Source organism: Eriocheir sinensis, chromosome 13, assembly GCF_024679095.1.
Source record: "Eriocheir sinensis breed Jianghai 21 chromosome 13, ASM2467909v1, whole genome shotgun sequence".
In the NCBI taxonomy this organism is placed as follows: domain Eukaryota; kingdom Metazoa; phylum Arthropoda; class Malacostraca; order Decapoda; family Varunidae; genus Eriocheir; species Eriocheir sinensis.
The window spans coordinates 12,006,622-12,031,411 of NC_066521.1; the positions used below are offsets into that span (position 1 = coordinate 12,006,622).

The 24,790-nt window shown below is 44.5% G+C and overlaps 1 protein-coding gene across 3 annotated transcripts in view; it reads right to left on the reverse strand.

The window, feature by feature from the left end:
- LOC126997984 (follistatin-like) overlaps nt 1-24,790 on the reverse strand; it is a 238,090-nt gene that overhangs the window by 142,005 nt on the left and 71,295 nt on the right. For all 3 annotated transcript variants that reach the window (XR_007752541.1, XM_050859254.1, XM_050859253.1), the window contains exon 3: nt 13,227-13,484. Coding sequence is in view for 2 of the 3 variants with exons in the window: in XM_050859254.1 (XP_050715211.1) it covers nt 13,227-13,484 (258 nt within the window). In the remaining variant the exon portion in view is untranslated. The remainder of the gene's footprint in view (nt 1-13,226; nt 13,485-24,790) is intronic.

The following is a 24,790-nucleotide window of genomic DNA, read 5'->3' on the forward strand; positions in this document are numbered from 1 at the left end:
GATTTAATCTTCGCGACCGATAGTCATCTCATAACTGCCTGTGAGGTAGGCGAGCCATTTGCAAGCAGCGACTACATAATAAGATGTGCTTTGAATATTGAAACAAAAGCACGAGCAAACTCACTCTTAATACCTAATTATAGTAAAGCAAATTTTACGGACCTAAAAAGAGAACTGGCTTCAGTAAATTGGAATCATTTGCTCATCAACGTCAGCGTTCAAGAAATGTATAATCGTTTTACTGCACAAATCATAGCGAGTGTATATAAATTCATTCCACTCAAGCCACGAAGGACTGATAATCAAAAACCGTTGTGGATGAATAATTACCTACAAAAAATCATCGTCGAAAAAAGAAAACTCTATAAGAAATATAAACTGTCACATAATTCACAGGATCATACTAATTACATCAATGTCAAGAGAGAGTGCGAAAGGAAAATCAGAAAACAGAAACGCGAATATGAGATGAAAATATCACTTGATGCCAAGAAAAATCCAAGGTTATTTTTCAGTTATATAAGAAACAAAAAACTGTTAAAAATAATATCGGCCCACTACTATTACTATTAAGTGGCAATACGATTAGTGATGATAAAGGCATGGCGTCGGTCCTAAATTCAACCTTTAGTAGCGTATTTACAAAAGAAAACATGACATCGATTCCAGCCCCGAAGAAAAATTTTCAAGGCCCTGAAGAACATAAGCTTGCATTGACCGAAATTGATATCAGCGATGTGCGTGCGTACCTGCAGAAAATAGATCCAAATAAATTTCCGGGCCCCGATAATTTATCTCCTTGCGTGTTGAGAGAATGCAGTCAACAGCTAGAATTACCCATAACATTAATATTCAGCTAGTCATTAGCACAGGCCAGTGTGCCTCTCGAGTGGAAAAAGGCCAATATTACCCCGATCTTTAAAAAAGGAGACAAAAAACAAGCCAGTAATTATCGTCCTATCAGCCTTACGTCTGTCCTAATTAAACTTTCGAAAAAATAATCAGGGATTAAATGATCACTTTCCTTAAAACAAATGATTTGATAACTGATAGTCAGCATGGATTTCGTAGTAATCGGTCTTGCCTTACCAACCTATTAACCTTTTTCAACGATGTTTATACATGTTGGGACACCCGAAGCCCATATGACGTAATTTACCTAGATTTTCAGAAAGCGTTTGATAAAGTTCCTCACGTTAGGCTTATTTCAAAACTGCGTTCCCACGGTATTAACGACCATCTATGTGCGTGGATTCATGATTGGCTCACCAACAGAGAACAACGTGTAGTTCTTAACGGTGAAGCATCGGATTGGCAACCCGTCACCAGTGGCGTGCCCCAAGGTTCGGTCCTGGGGCCAACACTATTCATAATTTACGTGAACGACTTAGAAACTGATATCCAATCAAAAGTGGCCAAATTCGCCGACGACACCAAATTAGGAGGTACGGTAATGAACAGTCAAAGTTGCGAGAACATTCAATCAGACTTAATAAGACTTGCCGACTCGAGCGAAAAATGGCAAATGAGTTTTAACGTAGATAAATGTAAAGTAATGCACATAGGTGAAAAAAATCCAAACTTTAAATGTCAGCTTCAAGGACATGAGCTCAGCGAAGTAAAACAAGAAAAAGATCTTGGTGTCATTATCAGTAACACTTAAAATGAGTGATCAATGTTCTGCAGCGAGTAAAAAAGCCAATATGATGTTGGGATTAATCTCAAGAAACTTTGATTATAAATCACCCGAACTTATGAAGAGATTATATTTAGCATTTGTAAGACCACACCTAGAATACGCCGTTCAGTTCTGGTCTCCGAACTATATCAAAGATCAAGTTTTGCTATAAAAGATACAGCGACGAGCAACCAAACAAATTCCAGCGCTCCGAAACTTGCCATATGACGAGCGTTTAAAGCGTTTAGATATGCTTTCCCTAAAAAAGCGAAGGATAAGAGGGGACTTAATTGAAGTGTTCAAAATCCTAAATGGATTCGACAACATTAACCCGGATAGTCTATTTCAGACACCAACACAAGAACACGCAGCAACGGTATGAAGTTAAAGGGAAATCGATGTAACACATTGGTGTGCAGAAGTTTTTTCAATAACAGAGTCGTCGATCACTGGAATAGACTCCCACCGTCAGTAGTTAGCGCACAGAGTATCAATAGCTTTAAGTCTTCTTTGGATAAGTACTTCAGGGATATAAGATTATACTGACCCTTTTTCGCATGTTTTCAGACAGATTGCAGCAAGACCTCAACCTATATTCATGTAATTCTCCCCCACAACCTAGATTGCAAGTAGCGAAAGTCAACAATAGAGTAAAGCAACAGTTAATGTCCGCATGACAGGTGAAGTGAGGTGTGGGTGCAGTAAGGTGACAGGTTACTGGTGCCGTGCCTAGTACCACCGGTAAAACGAGGATCAAGCCTCCACCTGTGCCCCTGAAATTACACCTCACCCATCGTGAGTATTAGGGGGATTCTGGGGCTGCCCTGTGTAGGCCACTCGGCCTCTTCCAGCCTCCCTGTATTTCTATGTTCTTATGTTCTTATGTAATGAAGTCATTTTCCCCCACAGCTTAGGTTACCAGTAGTGTAAGTTAAGGGTAGTAATTTCCTCTTATTTCTCTCTTTACTGTAAAATGTCCATGTCCCTTTCTTCCTTAAAGGTACATGGTGTTCTCTTCTAACTATTTCCTGCCGGCACGTTGCCGGAGGGAGAGGTGGGTGGGGAGGAGCCTTCATCTATTCTGTCCTGTCCTACCACACGTAGATTACTAGTAGTAGCGGTAGTAAACAGACACCCTCGTAATAGACCGATAGGTCTTCTGGTGTCTGTTCTTCCTATGTATTCCTATGTATATTCCTTCTGTCTTCCTATCCTACCTCCTGTCTTCCTATCCTTCCTCCTTCTGTCTTCCTATCCTACCTCCTTCAGTCTTCCTATCCTTCCTCCTCAGTCTTCCTATCCTTCCTTCTTCTGTCTTCCTATCCTTCCTCCTTCAGTCTTCCTATCCTACCTCCTTCAGTCTTCCTATCCTTCCTCCTCAGTCTTCCTATCCTTCCTCCTTCTGTCTTCCTATCCTTCCTCCTTCAGTCTTCCTATCCTACCTCCTTCCTCTGACTTGTTATCCTTCCTCCTTCCTCTGCCTCCCTGTCTTTTCTCTCTCGTGCCTCTGTCTTCCTATCCTGGCACAGTATCATTTATTTTTTTCTCTATATCCGAACGCCTGGAGGACACAGAGCTATATATACTAAAGGAAAAAAAATGATGGAGGAAATAATCATCTATGACTGGGTATTCTAACTTTTATATTATTCGCATTTTTTTACAGGTCACTTATTTTTACATCTTTCTGCCTTTCCATCTACCCGGTACTGAACTTGAGATTGTGTTCTATTCCCAACTGTTCAGATCTTTTTTTTTTCTTGTTCCTTTGGCCTTCTTTCTACTCTCCCTCCCTCCCTCCCTTCCTCCTCTTTGTGCTTTCTTTTCCCTCTTTTTTTGGCTTATCTCTCAACTCTTCAGTTCATTCTATTTACCATCTTTTTATCTTCCTCCTCCTCCTTTTTATCTTTCTACTCTCCCTCCCTCCCTCCCTTCCTCCTCTTTGTGCTTTCTTTTCCCTCTTTTTTTGGTTTATCTCTCAACTTCTCTTCAGTTCATTCTATTTACCATCTTTTTATCTTCTCGTTGTGTTCTGTGATTTATTTCTGATGAGATTTCGCGTGTTTATAAATCCATTTCTTTTGTTTTCCTTTTCTTTAGGTAATTTCCTTCTCCGTGTTCTTTATCTATACACCTGCCGCTGAAATAACGCACTTCATTATCTCTTTTTCTTTTTTTAATCAAATGTCCTTTTTTTTAATCAAGGGTGTAGGAAGATAACGCACTTCAATATCTCCTTTTCTTTTTTAATCAAATGTCCTTTTTTTAATCAAGGGTGTAGGAAGATAACGCACTTCATTATCTCCTTTTCTTATTTAATCAACTGTCCTTTTTTTTTAATCAAGGGTATAGGAAGATAACGCACTTCATTATCTCCTTTTCTTATTTAATCAACTGTCCTTCTTTTTAATCAAGGGTATAGGAAGATAACGCACTTCATTATCTCCTTTTCTTTTTTAATCAACTGTCCTTTTTTTTAATCAAGGGTATAGGAAGATAACGCACTTCATTATCTTCTTTTCTTATTTAATCAACTGTCCTTTTTTTTTAATCAAGGGTACAGGAAGATAACGCACTTCATTATCTCCTTTTCTTTTTTAATCAACTGTCCTTTTTTTTTAATCAAGGGTACAGGAAGATAACGCACTTCATTATCTCCTTTTGTTATTTAATCAACTGTCCTTTTTTTTTAATCAAGGGTACAGGAAGATAACGCACTTCTTTTTAATCAAGGGTACAGGAAGATAACGCACTTCATTATCTCCTTTTCTTATTTAATCAACTGTCCTTTTTTTTTAATCAAGGGTATAGGAAGAAGACGAAATGGGTTAATGGTAAAGGGACAGGTAGGGGAGAGGAAAGACAGCAAGAGTGTACAGTCTTATCAAATTTCTTATCGTCACTGTGATTGCTAAAACGCGTCACACCATTTTTCTCTTTTCTTAAATTCTCTTTGTATCTTATTTCCTGTCATCTCGTTTACATGCCACTGATATTGCCTAACGAGGAGCCTTCACATTTTCCTTTTCATTTATTTTATTTTTCTTTCTTTGCGTCCCATTCTGAAAAGCCTACCGACGTCATAATAAAAAATGGTGTGAGGCGTTCATGATCCTTCCTCCTTCAGTCTTCCTATATCCTACCTCCTTCCTCTGACTGTTTAGCCTTCCTCCTTCCTGTGTCTTCCTATCCTTCCTCCTTTTGTCTTCCTATCCTTCCTCCTTCAGTCTTCCTATCCTTCCTCCTTCAGTCTTCCTATCCTTCCTCCTTCCTGTGTCTTCCTATCCTTCCTCCTTCCTGTGTCTTCCTATCCTTCCTCCTTCAGTCTTCCTATCCTACCTCCTTCAGTCTTCCTATCCTACCTCCTTCAGTCTTCCTATCCTTCCTCCTTCAGTCTTCCTATCCCTCCTCCTTCAGTCTTCCTATCCCTCCTCCTTCAGTCTTCCTATCCCTCCTCCTTCAGTCTTCCTATCCCTCCTCCTTCAGTCTTCCTATCCCTCCTCCTTCAGTCTTCCTATCCTTCCTCCTTCAGTCTTCCTATCCTTCCTCCTTCAGTCTTCCTATCCTTTCTCCTTCAGTCTTCCTATCCTTCCTCCTTCAGTCTTCCTATCCTTCCTCCTTCAGTCTTCCTATCCTTCCTCCTTCAGTCTTTCTATCTTTCCTCTTTCTGTCTTCCTATCCTTCCTCCTTCAGTCTTCCTATCCTTCCTCTTTCAGTCTTTCTATCTTTCCTCTTTCTGTCTTCCTATCCTTCCTCCTTCAGTCTTCCTATCCTTCCTCCTTCAGTCTTCCTATCCTTCCTCCTTCTGTCTTCCTATCCTTCCTCCTTCAGTCTTCCTATCCCTCCTCCTTCAGTCTTCCTATCCTTTCTCCTTCAGTCTTCCTATCCTTCCTCCTTCAGTCTTCCTATCCTTCCTCCTTCAGTCTTCCTATCCTTCCTCCTTCAGTCTTCCTATCCTTCCTCCTTCAGTCTTCCTATCCTTCCTCCTTCAGTCTTCCTATCCCTCCTCCTTCTGTCTTCCTATCCCTCCTCCTTCAGTCTTCCTATCCCTCCTCCTTCAGTCTTCCTATCCTTCCTCCTTCCTCTGACGATATCAAACAGGGAGTCTCTTTGGGATCGGATGCTTTCTCTACAACCCAACACACACATGGGAGTACATATATAGTTAGGTTTCAGGGCTTATAATACCACCTTTTTTGTTTAGGCTGCAGTCGGATGGGGTTACTAAGAGAGCCAGCCTCCTCCTCCCCCTCCTCCTCCTCCTCCTCCTCCTCAGCCCCCCAGCCCCAGGTAACGGTGCTGGTGAAGGCGATGACTTATATGGAGGGTGACTTTATATTGTTACCTGCCTGTTGCTCCCTCCCATGTTCCCAAGATCCCCCCCCTCCTCCTCCTCCTCCTCTTCCTGACGCCGCCTACTCCTCCTGCCGCCGCCTCCTCCTCCTCTTGCCTTCTCCTTCTCCTCCTCCTCCTTCTACTACTCCTGATACTCCTCCTCTTCCTCCTATTACTACTACTACTACTACTACCCCTCCTCCTCCTTCTCCTCCTCCTTCTCCCCCTCCTCCTCCTCCTCCAGCCGCCTCCTCCTCCTCTTGCCTTCTCCTCCTCCTTCTTCTACTCCTGATACTCCTCGTCTTCCTCCTATTACTACTACTACCCCTCCTCCTCCTCCTCCTCCAACACCATTAGCCATCCACGAAACGACCTCCACCACCATCATCAGCACCTCCTCCTCCACCACCTCCACCACCACCCACCCACCCACCCACCCTCACCATCACCACCACCACTTTCACCACACCCCCAGCTCTCTGCAGTTTATACCCCTCACCCCCCCTTCCTACCTTCCCTCCTTCCTCCCTCCCTCCCTCTTCTCTCCATCCCATTCCTCCCTCCCTCCCATGCTTCAACCAGGATCTCTCTCTCTCTCTCTCTCTCTCTCTCTCTCTCTCTCTCGTATCTTCGCTCATCCAGTATTTTATGATTTATTTGTATTGTGCGTTTTTGTTTTTTTTTTTTTTGGGGAGGGAGGGGGAGACAACCGAGGGGAAGGGGGCAGGAGGAAAAATTGTGCGTGTACTCACTTTTTTATGGTAATTATGTTTCCTCCTCCTCCTCCTCCTCCTCCTCCTCCTCCATCACAGGTGTTATCATAAAGGTGAATTTTTTACTCTCCCTTTTGGCGAGCTTTTTGGCACTTACAGAAGGACCTTGATACATGACTCCTCCTCCTCCTCCTCCTCCTCCTCCTCCTCCTCCTTACCTGCTTACCTTCCCTGTTCGTCTCTTAGTAATGTGGGAGGAAGGAAGGATGGACAGCAGTGAAAGAGAAAGGAGAGAAACGAAAAGGAAATTAAGGAAAGAAGAGATAAGGAGCGGAAAAAAAATGAAGGAAGGAAAGGGAGAACTGAGAAAGGAAGGAGGAAAGTTGAAGAGAGGAAAGGAAAAGGAAGAAGGACTAAATGATGAAGGGAACATCTTTTAAATGCCTCATCTCCGTTAACCTCTCTTAACGATGGCTTCCGTATCACCTAAAGTTTACCTGCCTCATTAATTCATCTCTCACCTGTGCTCACCTGTCTCATCTACATCCACCTGTGTCCGTTTGGCTTCCCGTTTTCTTTTCACTTGTATCATTTACCTTTCGCATTTATCTTTCATTAATCTGATTCACCTGTATTGTCATCTCTTCACCTGTCCTTTTTTTTTTTTTTTTACAGCAGAGGAGACAGTGCAAGGGCGTAAAAAAAAAAGAAAACAATAATGGAAAAAAAAAGCCCGCTACTTACTACTCCTAATACCTGAGCCTCACCTGCTTGCTTCTTTGGTCTCTCTTTTCCTGTTTACTGTTCATTTGTTTCAGTTATGTTTATCTAATTCACGTAAGTCCACCTGTCATCTCTCTCCACTTGTGTTACCTATATATCTGTGGCTCACCTGTTTGCTTGTCTGGTCTGTTTTTACCTGTTTCCTGTTTACGGGTTTCATTTATGTTTACCTGTCTAAAATGTGCTCACCTGTCTTACCTCTATTCACCTGCCTCGCCTCCAATATATGCCTCTCCTCACCTGTTTGCTTGATTGGTCTCTTTTTACCTGTTTCTTGTTTATTTATTTTATTTACCTGCTTTACCTGTGTTCACCTATTCCATCTTTATTCACCTGCCTCGCCTCCTATATATGTCTCCCCACCTGTTTGTTTGAGTGGTCTCTTTTTACCTGTTTCTTGTTCATTTGTTTTATTTACCTGCTTTACCTGTGTTCACCTGTTCCATCTTCATTCACCTGCCTCGCCTCCATCATACCTGTGCTTCCACCACTTTGCTTCCTTGATCTGTTTACCTGTTTCATGTTTAATTTGTTTACCTGTCTCAAATGTGTTCACCTGTGCCATATCTATTCACCTGTCTAGCTTCCTATATACCTGCGCTCCCACCTGTTTCCTTGCCTGGTCTGTATTTACCTGATTTAGCTCCGTTTGTTTCACTTGTTTACTTGTCTCACCTAAATCTACCTGGACTCACTTTTTTACCTGGGCTACCTATTGCCTATCTCATTTGTTTTATCAACTTTTTCTGATCTACTTCAACTATCTAATCCTGCCTGTCAACTTGTCTCATCTCACCTGAATTACCTAGTCTCATTTACCTGGCCTTCCTATAACCTATCTCGCTTGTTTTGTCCCAACTTTTAACTATTTCACTTATTTAAACCTACTTGTCTACTGGCCTCATTTATTTTGTTATTTTTCTTATCTATTTATCTATTCAGTATCTAATAAATTACACATGTCTATTGTCTTAATTTATTTACCTTTCATCTACTTACATGTTTAGTTTCTACACATCACCACTTTTGGACTTTTTGTTAGCGGGCTTTTTTTCTTGAGTTGCCTCCTTTACAATAGAAAAAAAAATACTATCAGTTTCCTTCTACTTCACATCCTTGTCGAGCATCACAGAGCTTCGGGACTGTTACTATTCTTAGCCTGGTAGCAGTGGGGATCATGTTTCTTAATGGTCCCTCTAAGCGAGAAAAATGAGAAAAAAATCACCCCTCACACAAACCATTTCATAATATATATCAAAGCATTTGTGATCAGTTTATGTACGTATCATCTATTTTTGGGGGTCAAAATCATGGCACAAATTTGGCCCGTCGCTGCTACACGGTAAAGCCACAAATTTGGCCCGTCGCTGCTACCGGATTAAGGGGCGTACGCTATAGCTGCGCGTAGCCTCTGAGCTCATCTCCGTGGCATTAGCCCTTGAGCCTGTGGTGGGGCCAGTGTGACATCCGGGTCAGCACAGTTTACCTTCCCCAGGTTTCCCCAGGCACCCATTTATCGACACGCCCGATACGGAGGATGAACAGCTAGGTCATTAAAACAGCCAGGATCTAAGGCGTGAGTGAGAGTATCCTTGAGGCATCCTGCGCCGACCTCAAGGAGTGTTTGCCTCGGTGCTTCAGGAGCTGCGGGGCCCCGTGGAGCGCCGCCCTGGGATTCCCGCCAAGATTACTGACCTGTGTGTGTGTGTGTGTGTGTGTGTGTGTGTGTGTGTGTGTGTGTGTGTGTGTGTGTGTGTGTGTGTGTGTGTGTCGAGCCTCTTTCCTATGTTTATGTGTAAGGAAGGGATGAGAGACAAGAAGGGGATGCAAGGGGTGTGTGTGTGTGTGTGTGTGTGTGTGTGTGTGTGTGTGTGTGTGTGTGTGTGTGTGTGTGTGTCGAGCCTCTTTCCTCTGTTTATGTGCAAGGCAGGGGTGGGGGTGAGGCAGGGGAGGGCTGCAAGGGTGGGGGTGTGGCAGGGGTGTGGCGCCCTTCCTCCCACGCTGCTCCCCGCCTGCATGACATGGCTTTTCCCAAGACCTGAGGTGATGAGGAGTGTGAGCAAGATTTGTTTTCCTTCCCAGCACCTTTACGATTACCTGGAGAAAAACAGGAGACGTAAAGGTGTGTTTTTCTCCAAGCACTCTGACAAGGATGCAGTTAATGTGGAGTTTGAGTATGAGGTGCATCCAGTCAGAGAAGTGTAAGGTAAGGGTAAAGTTAGGAGCAAACACAATAGCTGCGCGTGGCGGCGGTGCTCATCTCCGTCCCGTTTTCCCTTTGAGCCTGCGGTGGGAGAGAAACCTTAACCCGACACAGGGCCAGTGTGACATCCGGGTTACCACAGTTTACCTTTCCCAGGTTTCCCCAGGCAGGCTACCCATTTATCGACCATCAGGAGAGGAAGGACGAACAGCTGGGTGGGCCGCACCCTGACTGTCCAGGCCGGGATTCGAACCCAGGCCCGCAGATTCGTAGTTAGGGACGCTAGCCACTGCACCACAGAAAAGTGTGGCAGGGGTAGAAAGGGGTAGAGGGAGTGAGGCAGGGATATGGTCTTGCTTTCCTAGGAGCATAAAAAGTCTGCAAGAGGCCAGTAGGCCTATACAGGGCAGCTCCCCAGTTGACATCACAATCCAATTTTATGAATTTATCTAATCTTTCTTTTTTTTTAAAGTGACTATCGTATTGGCACTCACATGACTGCCAAGCCTGTTCCACTCATCAAACACTGTTGGTAAAACAATTTTTGCCTTTGTCTTTGCTGAAGCTGAATTTATCCCGTTTAAACCCATTGCTACGTGTCCTACCCGGTTCTCTTAATCAGAATATCACCCTTATTAAAGCCCTTCATCCATTTATAAACCTTGCACCCTTCGCCTTTCTGGAAAATACAAGTTTAAATGTTTAAGTCTTTCCTCATATGGCAAGTTTCTTAACCCGTGAATCATCTTTGTCATTCTCCTCGGGAACGATTCTAACATTTTGATATTCTTTCTATAATAAGGTGACCAGAACTGAACCGCATAATCGAGATGACGCTGTGTGGTGTGTGAGGAAGTGTATTCAACTTATCTCTGTGTCTAAGTGTGGCAGGGGTGTGGCAGGAGTGTGTTCTCTAACTCTTCAAAACCTACACGGATTTAATTTAACAAAAAAGCTGATGCAATGAAGTCTCTGAGAATGTGAAATCAACTTCTCTCTCCGTGTTTCGTTGTGGCAGGGGCGAGCCGGGGCCAGGGAGTGAGGCAAAGGTGTGGCCTTGCACCCTCACTATTCAACACCTGCATGTACTCAGTGTTCTTGGGCTGAAGGTAATGTGGAGTGCCTGAGGGAGGTGCATCTAGTCTCCTTTTAAATGGGGAGTGAAGCAGGGGAGGGAGGCAGGGAGAGGCATAGGGGTGTGTCCGTGCTCCCTGGCCGTTCATCACCTGCACAGACTGGGTGTCGGGCAGAGGCGGCGATGGACTTTTGTAAATCGTGTGAAGTTAAGTGTGAAAATGACTAGTTGCTGTTGTTGCTGCTGTTGGATGACTGTAATTGTTATTGTTACTGATTCTGTTAGTGTCATAATTGCTATTGTTAGTATTAACTCTAAAATATATCGCGTGAAGATGTGTGAAAATGACTGCAATTGCTATTGTTATTGTGAAGAGGACTATTTGCTATTGTTGAAGCTGTGGTTAACCTAAATCATATTGTGTGCAGTTAAGTGTGATCATGACTGCACTGCAATTGCTATCGTTGTTGTTAGTCTGCAGCAGGGTGTTTAACCAGGGGTACCCATACCACTTGGGGGTATGGTTACCAAGAACGGGGAGAATGGTATGATAAATAAATGGTAAAATAATCGTTTAGCATTTTGTATATTTGTTATTTGACATTTTTCTGTAAATATGTATGATAAAATCACAATTTTCTTTGCTGTTCTGTTCCTAGCAGTCCATATTAAAAGAACAAACAAGCTATGGACACTGTAAGAAGTCATTCCGACATCTAATATAACTGTTTATAATGATTTTGATGGTTTGCCAATACTGTTAGGGTTTAGAAAAGTAAACAAGGTTAAGAAGCCCTGGTTTAGTACATCGTCTGAAGGTTGGTGGAGAATGCCGGTATTTGCTGTAGTTAGTCGGAAGTATGTTACTCTCTGAAAGTTCTAATATTGATGACTCTTCAGACACTACATGAGGAAGGGAACCCCATCCTCACCCTGCCCCCCACCATCCCGTCATCCCTCACCCTTGACCACCGCAAACTAAACCAAACTATACCCTTCCTCACACCACCCAGGCCTACTGCCACCATCACCAACACTATCAATGCTCCTCTTCAATCCTACCCCAAAAAAATAAGGCCTACAAACCTTCTCCCCTCTTCCTCACCACCCCTCCTCTCTCCCTCACAACCTCCTCCTCCCACCCTCACCACCCTCATTCCACCCACAACCCCCATCATACCCCCTTCTTACACCCCCCCCCACACCCACCCGCTTCAGATAGGCCTATAACCTCTTGTACTCCCCTAACCCCGCACGAGGCCTACTACTACCCCCTCCCCCACAACCTCCATCAGCAGTCAGGCCTACTAACCCCCCTCCCCCCTTCCCCCTCCCCCCCTCAGGCCTCTCAATCACCTAACCACAAATGACGGCATGAGACAAGATGAATTCGCCATATTTCCGTACCGGGGCGGAGGTCACTTGCCAAAGGAGAGGGGGGGGAGAGGGGGGAGGAGGCGCAGAGAGAGAGAGAGAGAGAGAGAGAGAGAGAGAGAGAGAGCGAGAGAGAGAGAGAGAGAGATTAATACGACTTCTATTTTGTACTCATTAGAAAAAAAAACTGCAACTTGATATTCACCGCTTCCTCCTCCTCCTCCTCCTCCTCCTCCTCCTCAACACTATCCCCTTACTTATAACAAAAACAAAAATACATATAAACAAAAACACAGATACAGACAAACACACCTGGATAACGACTCTAAACACACACACACACACACACACACACACACACACTATTTCAGTCTCTCGAGGACGTCACCTTCGGCTCACGCAAGACTCGGCTCAGGTGAAGACCAGTTCGGCGCTCTTGCTGTGGTCGAGGCGGTTTGATGTTGCATATATAGTTTTATCTCTCTCTCTCTCTCTCTCTCTCTCTCTCTCTCTCTCTCTCTCTCTCTCTCTCTCTCTCTCTGTTCTTTAGGTAGGTTATTAATTGTAATCTTTAGAGGAGGAGGAGGAGGAAAGAAAAGAAAGACAAAAAAAGAACTATTCACACAAAAAAATCACACACACCCCCACCAGGTAAACTTAGCAATTATACATCAGTCTGCTCAGGTAGGACGCTTGAACAAACACCTTACACTAAGTACCCACAAACACAAAGGCAAATTGGTAAAACTTAATTAAGTAAAACAAGGGTAAAACAAGTAACACACAAGTAAAACAAACGTAAAGGGGAGGTAAAACAAGACACACAGAGGTAACACCCACGTAAACACATACAGGTAAATCAAACAGGTACAAACACAAGGTATCACGACACCTCTCCTCCCGAAATTGACCTCTCTTTCGGCCACCTCTTTTGATTCTTTTTTGTAGGAGCAACGAATAGCGGGCTTTTTTTTATTATTGTTTCCTTTTTTTATGCCCTTGAGCTGTCTCCTTTGTTGTAAAAAAAAGGGGGGATAAAAAAAAATACAGGTAAATCACACTCACTTTTACAGGGGGTGCATGTTCCTTCACTTCGGGCGACATCCACGGTGACCACAGGCGTTCCGTTGAGGGGCCTGAGGGTGGTGGCGTGGGCGGGGTGGGCGGTGTGGGTGGTGTAGGAGGCGTGGGCAGGGGTCGCGGGTCTCCAACCGATGCGGAAGCGGCGGGAGCAGCAGGCCTCGCGGCTGATGCCCTCCTCCGTCACGCGCCCGCACGAGCCGTCCCTCTTCTTGAGCTTAAAGCACAAGCCCAAGGGGGACTCTGGGGGGGCAGGAGGACGAGGAGGAGTTAGTGGAAGGCCTTGAGGAGGAAGAGTCAAAGGAAGAACATGAGACTAAAGAAGAGGAGGAGGTTAAGGAGGAAGAGAAAGCTAAGGAAAAAGAGGCTAACGAAAAAAGAAGGAAGAGAAGGAGGTGGAAGTGGAATTACTTTAAGGGAATATAGGAGGAGGATCTCCCTCCCTCCGTCTCTCTCACTCACTAGGGTATACTCACTTAATCCTATACTATATACATTCTAACACTTACATCCTAAATCATCATATCCTAACAGAGGAGAATGCTAAGAAGTGGAAGGAGGCTAAAGAGGAGGAGATGAAAGAGGACGAAGAGTTAATTTAAGGCTTATAGGAAAAGAAAAAGGAGCACGAGAAGGAGGATGAAAGGGAAGAGGAAAAGAAAGAGGCTATGGACGAAAAGATGTGTACTATGTCGGGCTATGAGCTTTAGAAGGAAATTAGGTTAGTTTAGGTATTTAGGAGGAAGCTCAGGAGGAAGGGGAAATTGAAGTGGTGGAAGGGGGTCATTCTGGGGGAGGGGGGGAGAGAGAGAAGAGAAAGAAGGAGTACTCTCGCTGCAGAAAAATAGGAGAAAAAAGTGATGTAATTGACCGCAGAAGAAGAAGAAGATGAGAAGGAGGAAAAAGGAGATATCGAAGCAAAACCAAAAGAACAAAAAAGACATTGATTGTTACCACCACCACAAACCAACATCACCACCACCACCACCATCACCACCACCATCACAACCAGCACCACCATAACCACCATCACCACCACCAACAACAACAACATTATGACCTCTCAGTGACCTCCAAATGACCTGGGCTGCGTGACCTAACCCGGCGAGGAGGGTCACCGCCCCCCCTTCATATTTACGAGTGTGGGGGGGACGGAGGGAGGAGAGGGAAGAGGGTGGAAGAGAAAAAGAAGAAAGAAAACTGGGAAGAGGGAAGAAAGGGAAGGGGGAGAGGAGGAGGAGGAGGGGGAGAACTAGAAGATAAAGATGGGATGGGGAGAGTAAGGAAGAAAGGAAGGAAGGAAGGAAGGGAAGAAGGAAGGATAAAGAAAGGAAATAGAAAGGGAAATAAACAAAGGAAGGAAGAAGAGGGAAGGAAAGAGAGGGAGAGTAAAACGGAGGGAGGGAGGGAGGAAATAAGAAAGAAAGGAAGGAAGGAAAGAAAAGAAGTAGTAACCTAATGATAAAAGAAAGGAAGGTAGGAAAAAGGAGTTATGGAGGGATGGGAAAGAAGGAAGGAAGGAAGGAAGGAAGAAAGAAAGAAAGAAAGAAAGAAAGAAAGAAAAAAGAAGGAAGGAAGGAAGGAAGGGAGATAAGATAGAGGAGGAGGAACAGGAGCCAAGAAAGAGAGGAAAGAAAAAAAGGCAGAAAAGGAGAGGAAAAGGAAGCAAAGAATGAGGGAAGAGAGAAGACATGATGAAAAAGAATAAAAGAGGAGAAAGGAAAGAGAAGGGGAGAAAAGGAAAGATGGGGGACTTGTAGGAGAAACTAAAAAAAATAAAAAAATAAAAAATAAAAATAAAAAAGAAGGGATGAGGAGATGAAGAAAGTCAGAATGGACAAAATAAAGGAAAATAAAAAAAAGAATGCGAATAAAAGGAGGGATGGAAGGAAAGAAAGAAGATGAGAAGAAACAAGACACGCAACACTGGATAAAGAAAAAGTGAAAAGAAGAAAAAAGAAGAAAACACAGAATAAACGCAGAGAGAGAGAGAGAGAGAGAGAGAGAGAGAGAGAGAGAGAAGATAAGGAAGGCAAGGAAAGCTAGAGGCAGTGAGGGAGAGAGAGAGAGGAACGGAGACAGACTGGGAGATGGGGAGGGGGGCAGATAGGGGCGTATCTCACAAGGGGCGCCACACACACACACACACACACACACACACACACACACACACACACACATCACGCCGGGAAACATTGCTCTATCACGGGACATTCATAAGCCGCCAGACACAGGGACAAAGGGCGGCATTCTGGGCCTCACGCTGAAGGACGACTCCCCCCCCCCCCCCCAGCTCTCGATCTCCCCCTTCCTCCTTACGATCCCCCCTCCTACGATTCCCCTCTGGCGATCCTCCCTCTTACGATCATCACCCCCTTACGATCCCCTCTAACGACCATTCATCATCATCATTACCATTACGATCCCTCTTACGACCATCTCCCACTACGATCCCTTCTCTTACGACCATCACCGCTTAGGCCCCAGTCAGACACTCACGATCATGTCTCCCCGGCGGTCCTGCCAGGCGGTGTCTCCTCCCACCGCCGGGCGACACGCTGACAGTTTTGGAAATTTCAAAACAATCGGAGCCCTCCCCGACATCTATCACCCGTTGCGAATAACCTACGGACGTCGGATGTCCATCTCAACAATGTCGTAACAACGTCGTTTTGACATCGGCAATGGTCGGCACTCAAGGGGATGCACTTACGATGGTCGTTGCATACGTCTGGCAGCGCGATATTCTAAAAACTGTCAGCGCGTGGTCTGATGTCAGGAGGGCGCCGGGAGTCATGATCGTGACTGTGTGACTGGGACCTTACGATCCCCTGTCTTACGACCATCTCCCAATACGATCCCTTCTCTTACGACCATCACCGCTTACGATCCCCTCCCATACGAGTATCACTCACTATCATCAGACCTTATGATACCTATCACGATTTTCCCTTTACGACTCCTCTCATTTACTATTCCCCCTCTAACGATCCCTCTTACGACCACCACTACCTTACGATCTCCACTTTTACTTTTCACCCCTTACGACTCCTTTCAGTTGCGACTCCCCCCCTTTCGACCATTACAGCTTACGATCCTCATCTTACGACCACCACCCCCTACGATCCGCCTTACGATCCCTTCTATTACGACCCACCACCTTGCAATCCCTCTTGCGATTACCCCTCTAACAATCCGATTCGTAAGTCCCCAACTCTTACGATTCCCGATGCGATTCCGATGCGTAAATCCCCAACTCTTACTTACGATTTCCGATGCGATTCCGATGCGATTCCGATGCGTAAATCCCCAACTCTTACTTACGATTCCGATGCGATTCCGATGCGATTCCGATGCGTAAATCCCCAACTCTACTTACGATTCCCGATGCGATTCCGATGCGATTCCGATGCGTAAATCCCCAACTCTTACTTACGATTCCCGATGCGATTCCGATGCGTAAATCCCCAACTCTTACTTACGATTCCCTACTTACGACCTCTCCTCTACATACAACTCCAAACTTACGATGCTCCCAATTACGACTCCAAACTTATCACTAATACGTTCCACTTATCAACTCATCTCTCTACAATTCCTCTTACAATCCTACACCCGGTCAACGACTTACGATCCACTCACAACCCCTTCCTATATTTCACTTACGACCCCCGACTTACGATCCTCTTACGACCGCTTCACACTTACGACGCCTCCCCCTACTTAGGACCCCCTCTGAGTCCCCACGAGTCTCCTACGACCCTGTTATGACCTCCTCCAGTCCCTCCCTCCCCCGCTCCCTTTTTCGCTTCCCAGTACCACAACAATAACACCAGGAGGAGGAGGAGGAGGGGGGCGAGGGAGGAGGAGGAAGAGGAGGAGGAGGAGGAGGGGGCGAGGGAGGGTGTGTGTGTATGAGAAACGGCAAAAGGGGAATGAGGATTTAAGACCACACTGAGTGAGATAAAGGAGGAGGAGGAGGAGGAGGAGGAGGAGGAGGAGGAGGAGGAGGACAACTATGACGACGATGAAAGAGAAGATGATGAAAGGAGGAAAATGAGGACTGATACGGAAGGAGAATGATGAGATGGAAGAATTTAAGAGGAAGAGGAGGAGGAGGAGGAGGAGGAGGAGGGAGGCCCACTAATTGCAAGCACAAGGCAAACATTACGTGAGGAGAAGAGGGAGGGAGGAAGAGGGGGAAGAGAAGGAGGAGGAGGAGGAGGAGGAGGAGGAGGAGGGGGGCTGCTAGCTTCTCTGGTACATAAAATTTTTACGACAGACAGACTCAATTTGGCACAGTTTTATACTTCAAAAATAATGGTGTACGTTCGACTTAGCTCCTCTTCCTCCTCCTCCTCCTCCTCCTCCTCTTCCTCCTCCTCCTCCTCTTCCTCCTCCTCCCCCCTCCTCCTCCTCATTCTTCTTCTTCGCCGTCATATACTATTCTTCATCCTGGATTTCCCTAACTCCTCTCCCTCCCTCCCTCCCTCTCTACTTCTTTTTCTTTTTTTCTCTTTTCTTTCTTCTTCCTTTCTTTCTTTCTTACTTTCTTTCGTTTTTCTTCTTTTTCTTCATCAGTTTCTCACTTACTCAATTTTTATTTCCTTCCCTTCCCTAACTCATTTTTCCATTCAATCCATTCTCTCTCTCTCTCTCTCTCTCTCTCTCTCTCTCTCTCTCTCTCTCTCTCTCTCTCTCTCTCTCTCTCTCTCTCTCTCAATTCTATCACCCGTTTTGATTTTCGATTCCAATTTATCACCTCTCTCTCTCTCTCTCTCTCTCTCTCTCTCTCTCTCTCTCTCTCTCTCTCTCAATTTAACTTTGCTTGTCCCTCAAACTCCCTTCTCTCTCACTTCCTCTTTCCCTCCTTCCTGGAATAGTGTAACCCGGAAGTGAAAGGAGGAAGAGGAGGAGGAGGAGGAGGAGGGGAGGGGAAGGAGTGACGGTCAGAAATACAGAAAGAGAGAATGGGACACGTAATGAGATATTCAGGGAAGGAAACAAAAATTAATACAGGTAGAAGTGACGGAAAGTTAATGAGGAATAACGAAGAGGTGCTACAGGTGAGAAAATGAAAAGGTGACGAGGAGTAAATGGGACCGAAAGACAGGTAGAGAAAGTAAAACAGAGAGGCTACGTTGCTAAAAGAGAGAGAGGAAGGCAATGAGTAAGGAAAATGAAGGAAGAAACGAGACTAGTACAACGAGATAAACATGTAAACAGAGAGATGCTGAGATAAAGAGGTTAAGGAAGCAAAAGTAAGATAAAGAGAAAGACAGAAGACGTAAAGAAAAGGAGAATGGGAGGAAGAAACGGGAAAACGAAGGAATATACGTAGCCAAGAGAGACAGAAGGCATAGAGAAAAGGAGAATGGGAGGAAGAAACGGGAAAAGGAAGGAATATACGTAGCCAAGGCGAGAAGATAAACAGATATGGAAATAAGACAGAGAAGCAAGATATAAAATGGTTAAATGCAGAAGCGAAAAAGGAAGCAAAAGTAAGATAAAGAGAGACAGAAGACGTAAAGAAAAGGAAAACGGGAGAAAGAAAGAATATACGTACCCAAGGCGAGGAGATAAACAGATATGGAAATAGAAGGACAGAGAAGCAAGATATAAAAGGGTAAAACGAAGCAGCGAAAGAGGAACGATAGAGAGTAGGCATTAGACACCACGGGTAAAATAAGTCAGGGAAAAGGAAAGATGATAAAAATGGGGAAGGTAGAGAAAAATGACAACAGCGGAGGAAGGAGAGATAAGAGGGAAAATATTTAAACAGAGAACTAGACATCAAAGAAAGGATAATAAAAGAGGAAAGTAGAGAGAAGTAATTAAAGCGGAGGAAGGAGAGATAAGAGGAGGAAAGATAAAAAAGAGTATACATTAAAAAAGAAGGAAGAGGAGGAGGAGGAGAGGAAAAGAGGGAAAGAGTAATGAAAAAATCCTCCAAAATTTCGACGAGTCTGCAGTCAAGGTCCAAAACTATTACTCCATTTTTTTCTTTATATTACGAAGGGAAGGGAAGGGGAAACTTTGCCACATAATCATGATCGTTATTAAATGTTTCAAATGCTTCAAATGTCGTCGGGTGTAAAAACTCCAATCGTTCTCCTTCCCCGTATCTTCTTTTCCTTTACTTTTCTATCCTACTTTCTCTGTCTCGTTCTTTTGCCTCTCTCTCTCTCTCTCTCTCTCTCTCTCTCTCTCTCTCTCTCTGTTTACTATCGTTTTCCCTGTCTCGTTTCGCTTCATTTTCCTTATCTTTCCCTTCTTTTTCTCTCCCTCTTCTTTTTTTTTCTCTGCCTACCTAACATCTTTTCTCTCCTTCTTTCTCTGTCTCGTTCTTCTGCCTCGTTAGCCTTTATCTCAGCATCTCTTTCTGTTTACTATCGCTTTCTCTGTCTCGTTTCGCTTCATTTTCCTTATCTTTCCCTTTTTTTTCTCTCCCTCCTTTTTATTTCTCTGCCTACCTATCATCTTTTCTCTCCTTCTTTCTGTCTCGTTCTTCTGCCTCGTTAGCCTTTATCTCAGCATCTCTTTCTGTTTACTATCGTTTTCCCTGTCTCGTTTCGCTTTATTTTTCCTTGTCTTTCCCTTCTTTTTCTCTACCTCTTCTTTTTTTTCTCTGCCTACCTATCATCTTTTCTCTCCTTCTTTCTCTGTCTCGTTCTTCTGCCTCGTTAGCCTTTATCTCAGCATCTCTTTCTGTTTACTATCGTTTTCCCTGTCTCGTTTCGCTTCATTTTTCCTTATCTTTTCCTTCCTTTTCTCTGCCTCTTCTTTTTTTCTCTGCCTACCTAACATCTCTCCTTCTTTCTCTGTCTCGTTCTTGTTAGCCTTTATCTCAGCATCTCTTTTTTTCATTTTTCCTTATCTTTTCCTTCCTTTTCTCTGCCTCTTCTTTTTTTCTCTGCCTACCTAACATCTTCCTCATTAACCTTTCTATTTCATCATCTCCTTGTTCACCTGTTTACCTCGCTCTCCCTGTCTCGTTTCGCTCTCTTTTACTCACTCATCTTCCCCTTTTGCCTTTCCTTGGCCTTGCTTTTTTTCTCTGTCTTCCTTTTGCCTCCTCAACCTTTAAGCCTCTTTCTGTTCACCTGTTCATCTTTTTGCCTCATTCACCTGTTCATCCTGCTCACCTGTTCAGCCTTTTGCCTCATTAACCTTTATACCTCTTTCTGTTCACCTGTTCATCTTTTTGCCTCATTCACCTGTTAATCCTGTTCACCTGGTCATCCTGTTCACCTGTTAATCCTGTTCACCTGGTCATCCTGTTCACCTGTTCATCCTTTTGCCTCATTAAACTTTATGCCTCTTTCTGTTCACCTGTTCATCTCGTTACACCTGTCTCATTTCTTCCCTTCATATTTAGGTAACGGTACATCTCAAGTCGACTTTTGCCAGTACGTACATTCGGAACCAAGTGGTCATTATATTAAGATCTAAAGAAAGGGATTTAGATCTTGGTCATAGATACCATAAATAGATGCAAACCTTAAAACCTACGAGCAATGGGTAAATTACATTCTCTCCCGACCAGAGGGTACCGTGTTTGGACATATAACAGCAAACATTAACTTGTATTCCCCTCTTCCCCTTCCTTCTTTCCTATTTACCTATCTTCTCTTCGTTCATCTCGTTCATCACTTCTATTCTTCCTCCCTTACCTCCATCTCCTCCTCCTCCTCTCATCACTCCTTCCCTCCATGCCTTTCCTCCTTGATCTTCACTTGTCTCTCTCCGTTTTCTCATCTTCCTTTCTCCTTTCCTGCGGTCTTTTCCAGTTCTTCGTTTCCTCCTTCCCTTCCTTCCTTCCTTCCTTCGTTAACCTCATCCTCTCTTTTTGGACACTCCCTTGACCTCTATTCAGGAGCAGTAAGTAGCGGGCCTTTTTTTTTTTTTTTCTTTACGCCCTTGAACTGTCTCCTTAGCTTTAAAAAAAAAAATCATCCCTTCTTCCTTCTTTTCCTTTATCTTTCTTTTTTTCTCCCTTACCCCCTCCCGTGTTTACAAGGGAAAATACCTCTTTGACAGTTCTCCGGGTGGCCGCGTGAGGCGCTGCGTGTATAGCCCAGCTGCGAACAGGCCACATCAGTCTGTTCGTTCGTCAAGTTTGGGTCCTGAGTTCCGTGTGTTCGTGTACAAGGGCAGCAATGTGACTCCGGTTCTCAGTAATGCTGGTTCGCGTTACTGCTGTTCGTCTACTGAGTGTGTTTTCGGAAGAGGAAGAGGAGGAAGAAGAAGAAGAACGAGAAAAGAACGAAAAGAAGAACGAGAAGAAGAACGAGAAGAAGAACGAGAAGAAGAACGAGAAGAAAAAGAACAAAAAGAAGAACGAAAAGAAGAACGAGAAGAAGAACGAGAAGAAGAACGAGAAGAAAAAGAACAAGAAGAAGAACGAGAAGAAGAAGAAGAAGAAGAAGAAGAAAAACGAGAAGAAGAAAAAGAAGAAAACGAAAGAACAAGAACAAGACGAACTAGAAAAAAGAACAAAAACAAAACGAAAAAAGACGAGGCAGAGGAGGAGGAGGAGGAAGAGGAGGAGGAGGGATAAAAAAGCAGAAAGTATGAAATGTTAAAAAAAAAAAAAAGGACTTTGGTGATGCAAGAGAAGGAAGAATCAATCAGTCGAAGGAGCAGGAGTGGCAGCCGGAGTCGAAGGTGGAGGAGGAGGAGGAAGAGTCGGTCAGAGGAGGAGGAGGAGGAGGAGGAGGGGGGGGTGGGGGTAAGGCAGGTGAGGCAGGTACAGACGCCAGACAAACCCAATTACAGCTGGACACCCTCAGACTCACTTCCATTTACAATTTTCATACAAATGCGTCCGTGATAAGGTGGCGGACAGGTGAGCTACAGAGAGAGAGAGAGAGAGAGAGAATTATGGACGGAAAAGGAGAAACAAGAATGGAGAATAGTTTTGAAAGACTGACTAAATATCTCTCTCTCTCTCTCTCTCTCTCTCTCTCTCTCTCTCTCTCCGATGACAAAAGCCACCTTGATAAATGGCAAGATTAAATTACTTGATTGCTGAGAAAGGTGAGGGAAAGGTGTGGTCACGGTTTTCTCCTCACCTTTTCTTCCTCCCTACTTCCCTCCTTTCCTCCCTCTATACGCCTTTTCTTCCTTTCCTACTTTCCTTACCTTCTACCTTCTTTCCCTCCGGCCCCTCACTCCTTCTCTCCCCGCCTCTCCCGTCTTTTTCTTTTTTCACTTCCTTCCTTTCTTTCTGTTTGTTTTCCTCTTTTCCTTTGTATGTTATCCTCGTAATCTTCTCCTTCACTCTTTTCTTCTTTCCTCCTTCCTCATCGTCTTCCTTTTCTTTCTTTTCTTCTACATCTTAATCTTCTTCACTTCCACATTCTTCTTAATTTTTTTCTTCCTTCTTTACGCTCTTCTCCTTTATCCCTCTAACTCCCTCTCTTTATTTTGCTTGTATCTCCTTCCCTTCCTCTTTTCCTTATTATTTCCCTCCATCTTTTCCATCTTTTTTTCTTTCTCTCATCTTTATTTCCTTACCTTCTCCCTCGTTATCCGTTTCTCTTTTTTCTCTCATTTTTCACCCTCTTTCCCTTCTTCTTTCCTATTTTACCTATTTTCTCTTCGTTCATCTCGTTCATCACCTATTCTTCCTCCCTTAACACCTCCTCCTCCTCCTCCTCCTCCTCTCATCACTTCTTCCCTCCATGTCTTTCCTCCTTAACTTTCACTTTTCTCTCTCCTTGTTTTGTTATCTTCCTTTCTTCTTTCCTGTAGTTCTTTCGGTCCTTCGTTTCCTCTTTCCCTTTCTTCCTTCCTTCCTTCGGTAACCTCATCCTTCCTCCTCTCACTTCCATCCTTCCCTCCTCCCTTATCATCCCTTCTTTTCCTTTTTCTTTCTTCCTCTTCCTAACCCCCTCCCGTGTTTTCCCTTATTTCCTTTATATCTCCCTACCTGCCTCCCTTCCTCTTTCCTTCCCTTTATAATTGTCTCCTTTCCCTTCTTTTTTTTCTTTCAATCCCTCATTTCCTCCCTTCCCTCCCTCTTCCCTATTTTCCTCCCTCATTCCCTTCTACTCTTTTTCCTTCCTTCGTTATTTCCCTATATACCTCCGTAACTCCCTCAATACTTTCTTTCCCTCCTCCTCTTTTATTGACCTTTCTCTTTCCCTATTTTTCACTCTCCTTCCCTCCCTCTTTCCCTCCTTCCCTCTCTCCCTCCCTCTTTCCTTCTCTCCACCAATCTGACCCGCATAAATCCTCCTTCCCAGGCCTCTCTCTCTCTCTCTCTCTCTCTCTCTCTCTCTCTCTCTCTCTCTCTCTCTCTCTCTCTCTCTCTCTCTCTCTCTCTCTCTCTCTCTCTCCCCTCCTTCCCTTCATTTTCCCTCCCTCTCCCCTCTCCTCCCCCCCCCTCCCGTGACCCTCATCACACCCGTGTCTGTGAAGGTCAAAAAGTTATGCTTCGGGCTGGGCCGGTCTGAGGAGGAGGAGGAGGAGGAGGAGGAAACATGGAAACATGGACGAGCAGGCAGCAGAAAGCCTGCTTTGAGAGATTTAATCAATCCGTCAGCCACAGGAGTGGCTTGCGGGAAGGATTAAAGCACTACTGAACGTACTCGTGGATACGTTTAGTTCACTCCCGACGCAGCAAGTGACGGTCAATGCGATTTTTAAAGGAGTTGATTGTTTCCGCACTAACCACTCGTGCAGGAAGGTTGTTCCAATGGCGGACGACTCTGTTTGAAAAATAACTCCTGCCGATATCCGTAAAGCATCGCTTGGCTTGAACTGTTTTACTGCTGCTTCTTGTTCGCGGGTTAGTTTGTAGGGTGAAGAGTTTGGAGTGATCAACATTGCTGAACTTGTTCAGGTACTTAAAGACTTGTATCATGTCTCCCCGCAGTCGTCTCTTTTCCAACGTGAAAAGGTTGAGTCGCTTGAGTCGTTCTTCGTAAGGTTGCGTTCTCAGTGATGGTATCATTTTCGTAGCGCGTCGCTGTACTCTCTCTCTCTCTCTCTCTCTCTCTCTCTCTCTCTCTCTCTCTCTCTCTCTCTCTCTCTCTCTCTCTCTCTCTCTCGGAGAATAGTGGATATATAATTTGAATCTCCTTCCCTCCTCCTACTTCTCCTCCTCTTCCCCGAGTTCTCCTCCTCCTCCTCCTCCTCCTCCTCCTCCACTCGAGTCAAGCAAGTGGGTTGGTGGTGTGCTGAAGTGTGAGAGTGATGGTGGTGGTGGTGGTGAGGGTATGAATGAATGAATGAATGAATGAATGAATGAATGAAAGAATGAATGAATGAATGAATGAAAGAATGAATGAATGAATGAGTAGAGAAATTTCCCTTGCCTAGTATTACTTTCCTACCACCACCACCACCACCTCCTCCTCCTCCTCCTCCTCCTCCTCCTCCTCCTCCTCCAGTTCACCCTCCCACCTCCTGCTTCTCCTACTCAATTTTTGCAACCAATAATCTTCACAAGAATCACAGACACACACACACACACACACACACACACACGCACGCACGCACGCACGCACGCACAGTGAAGATCAAAAAAATTGCGAGTGCAT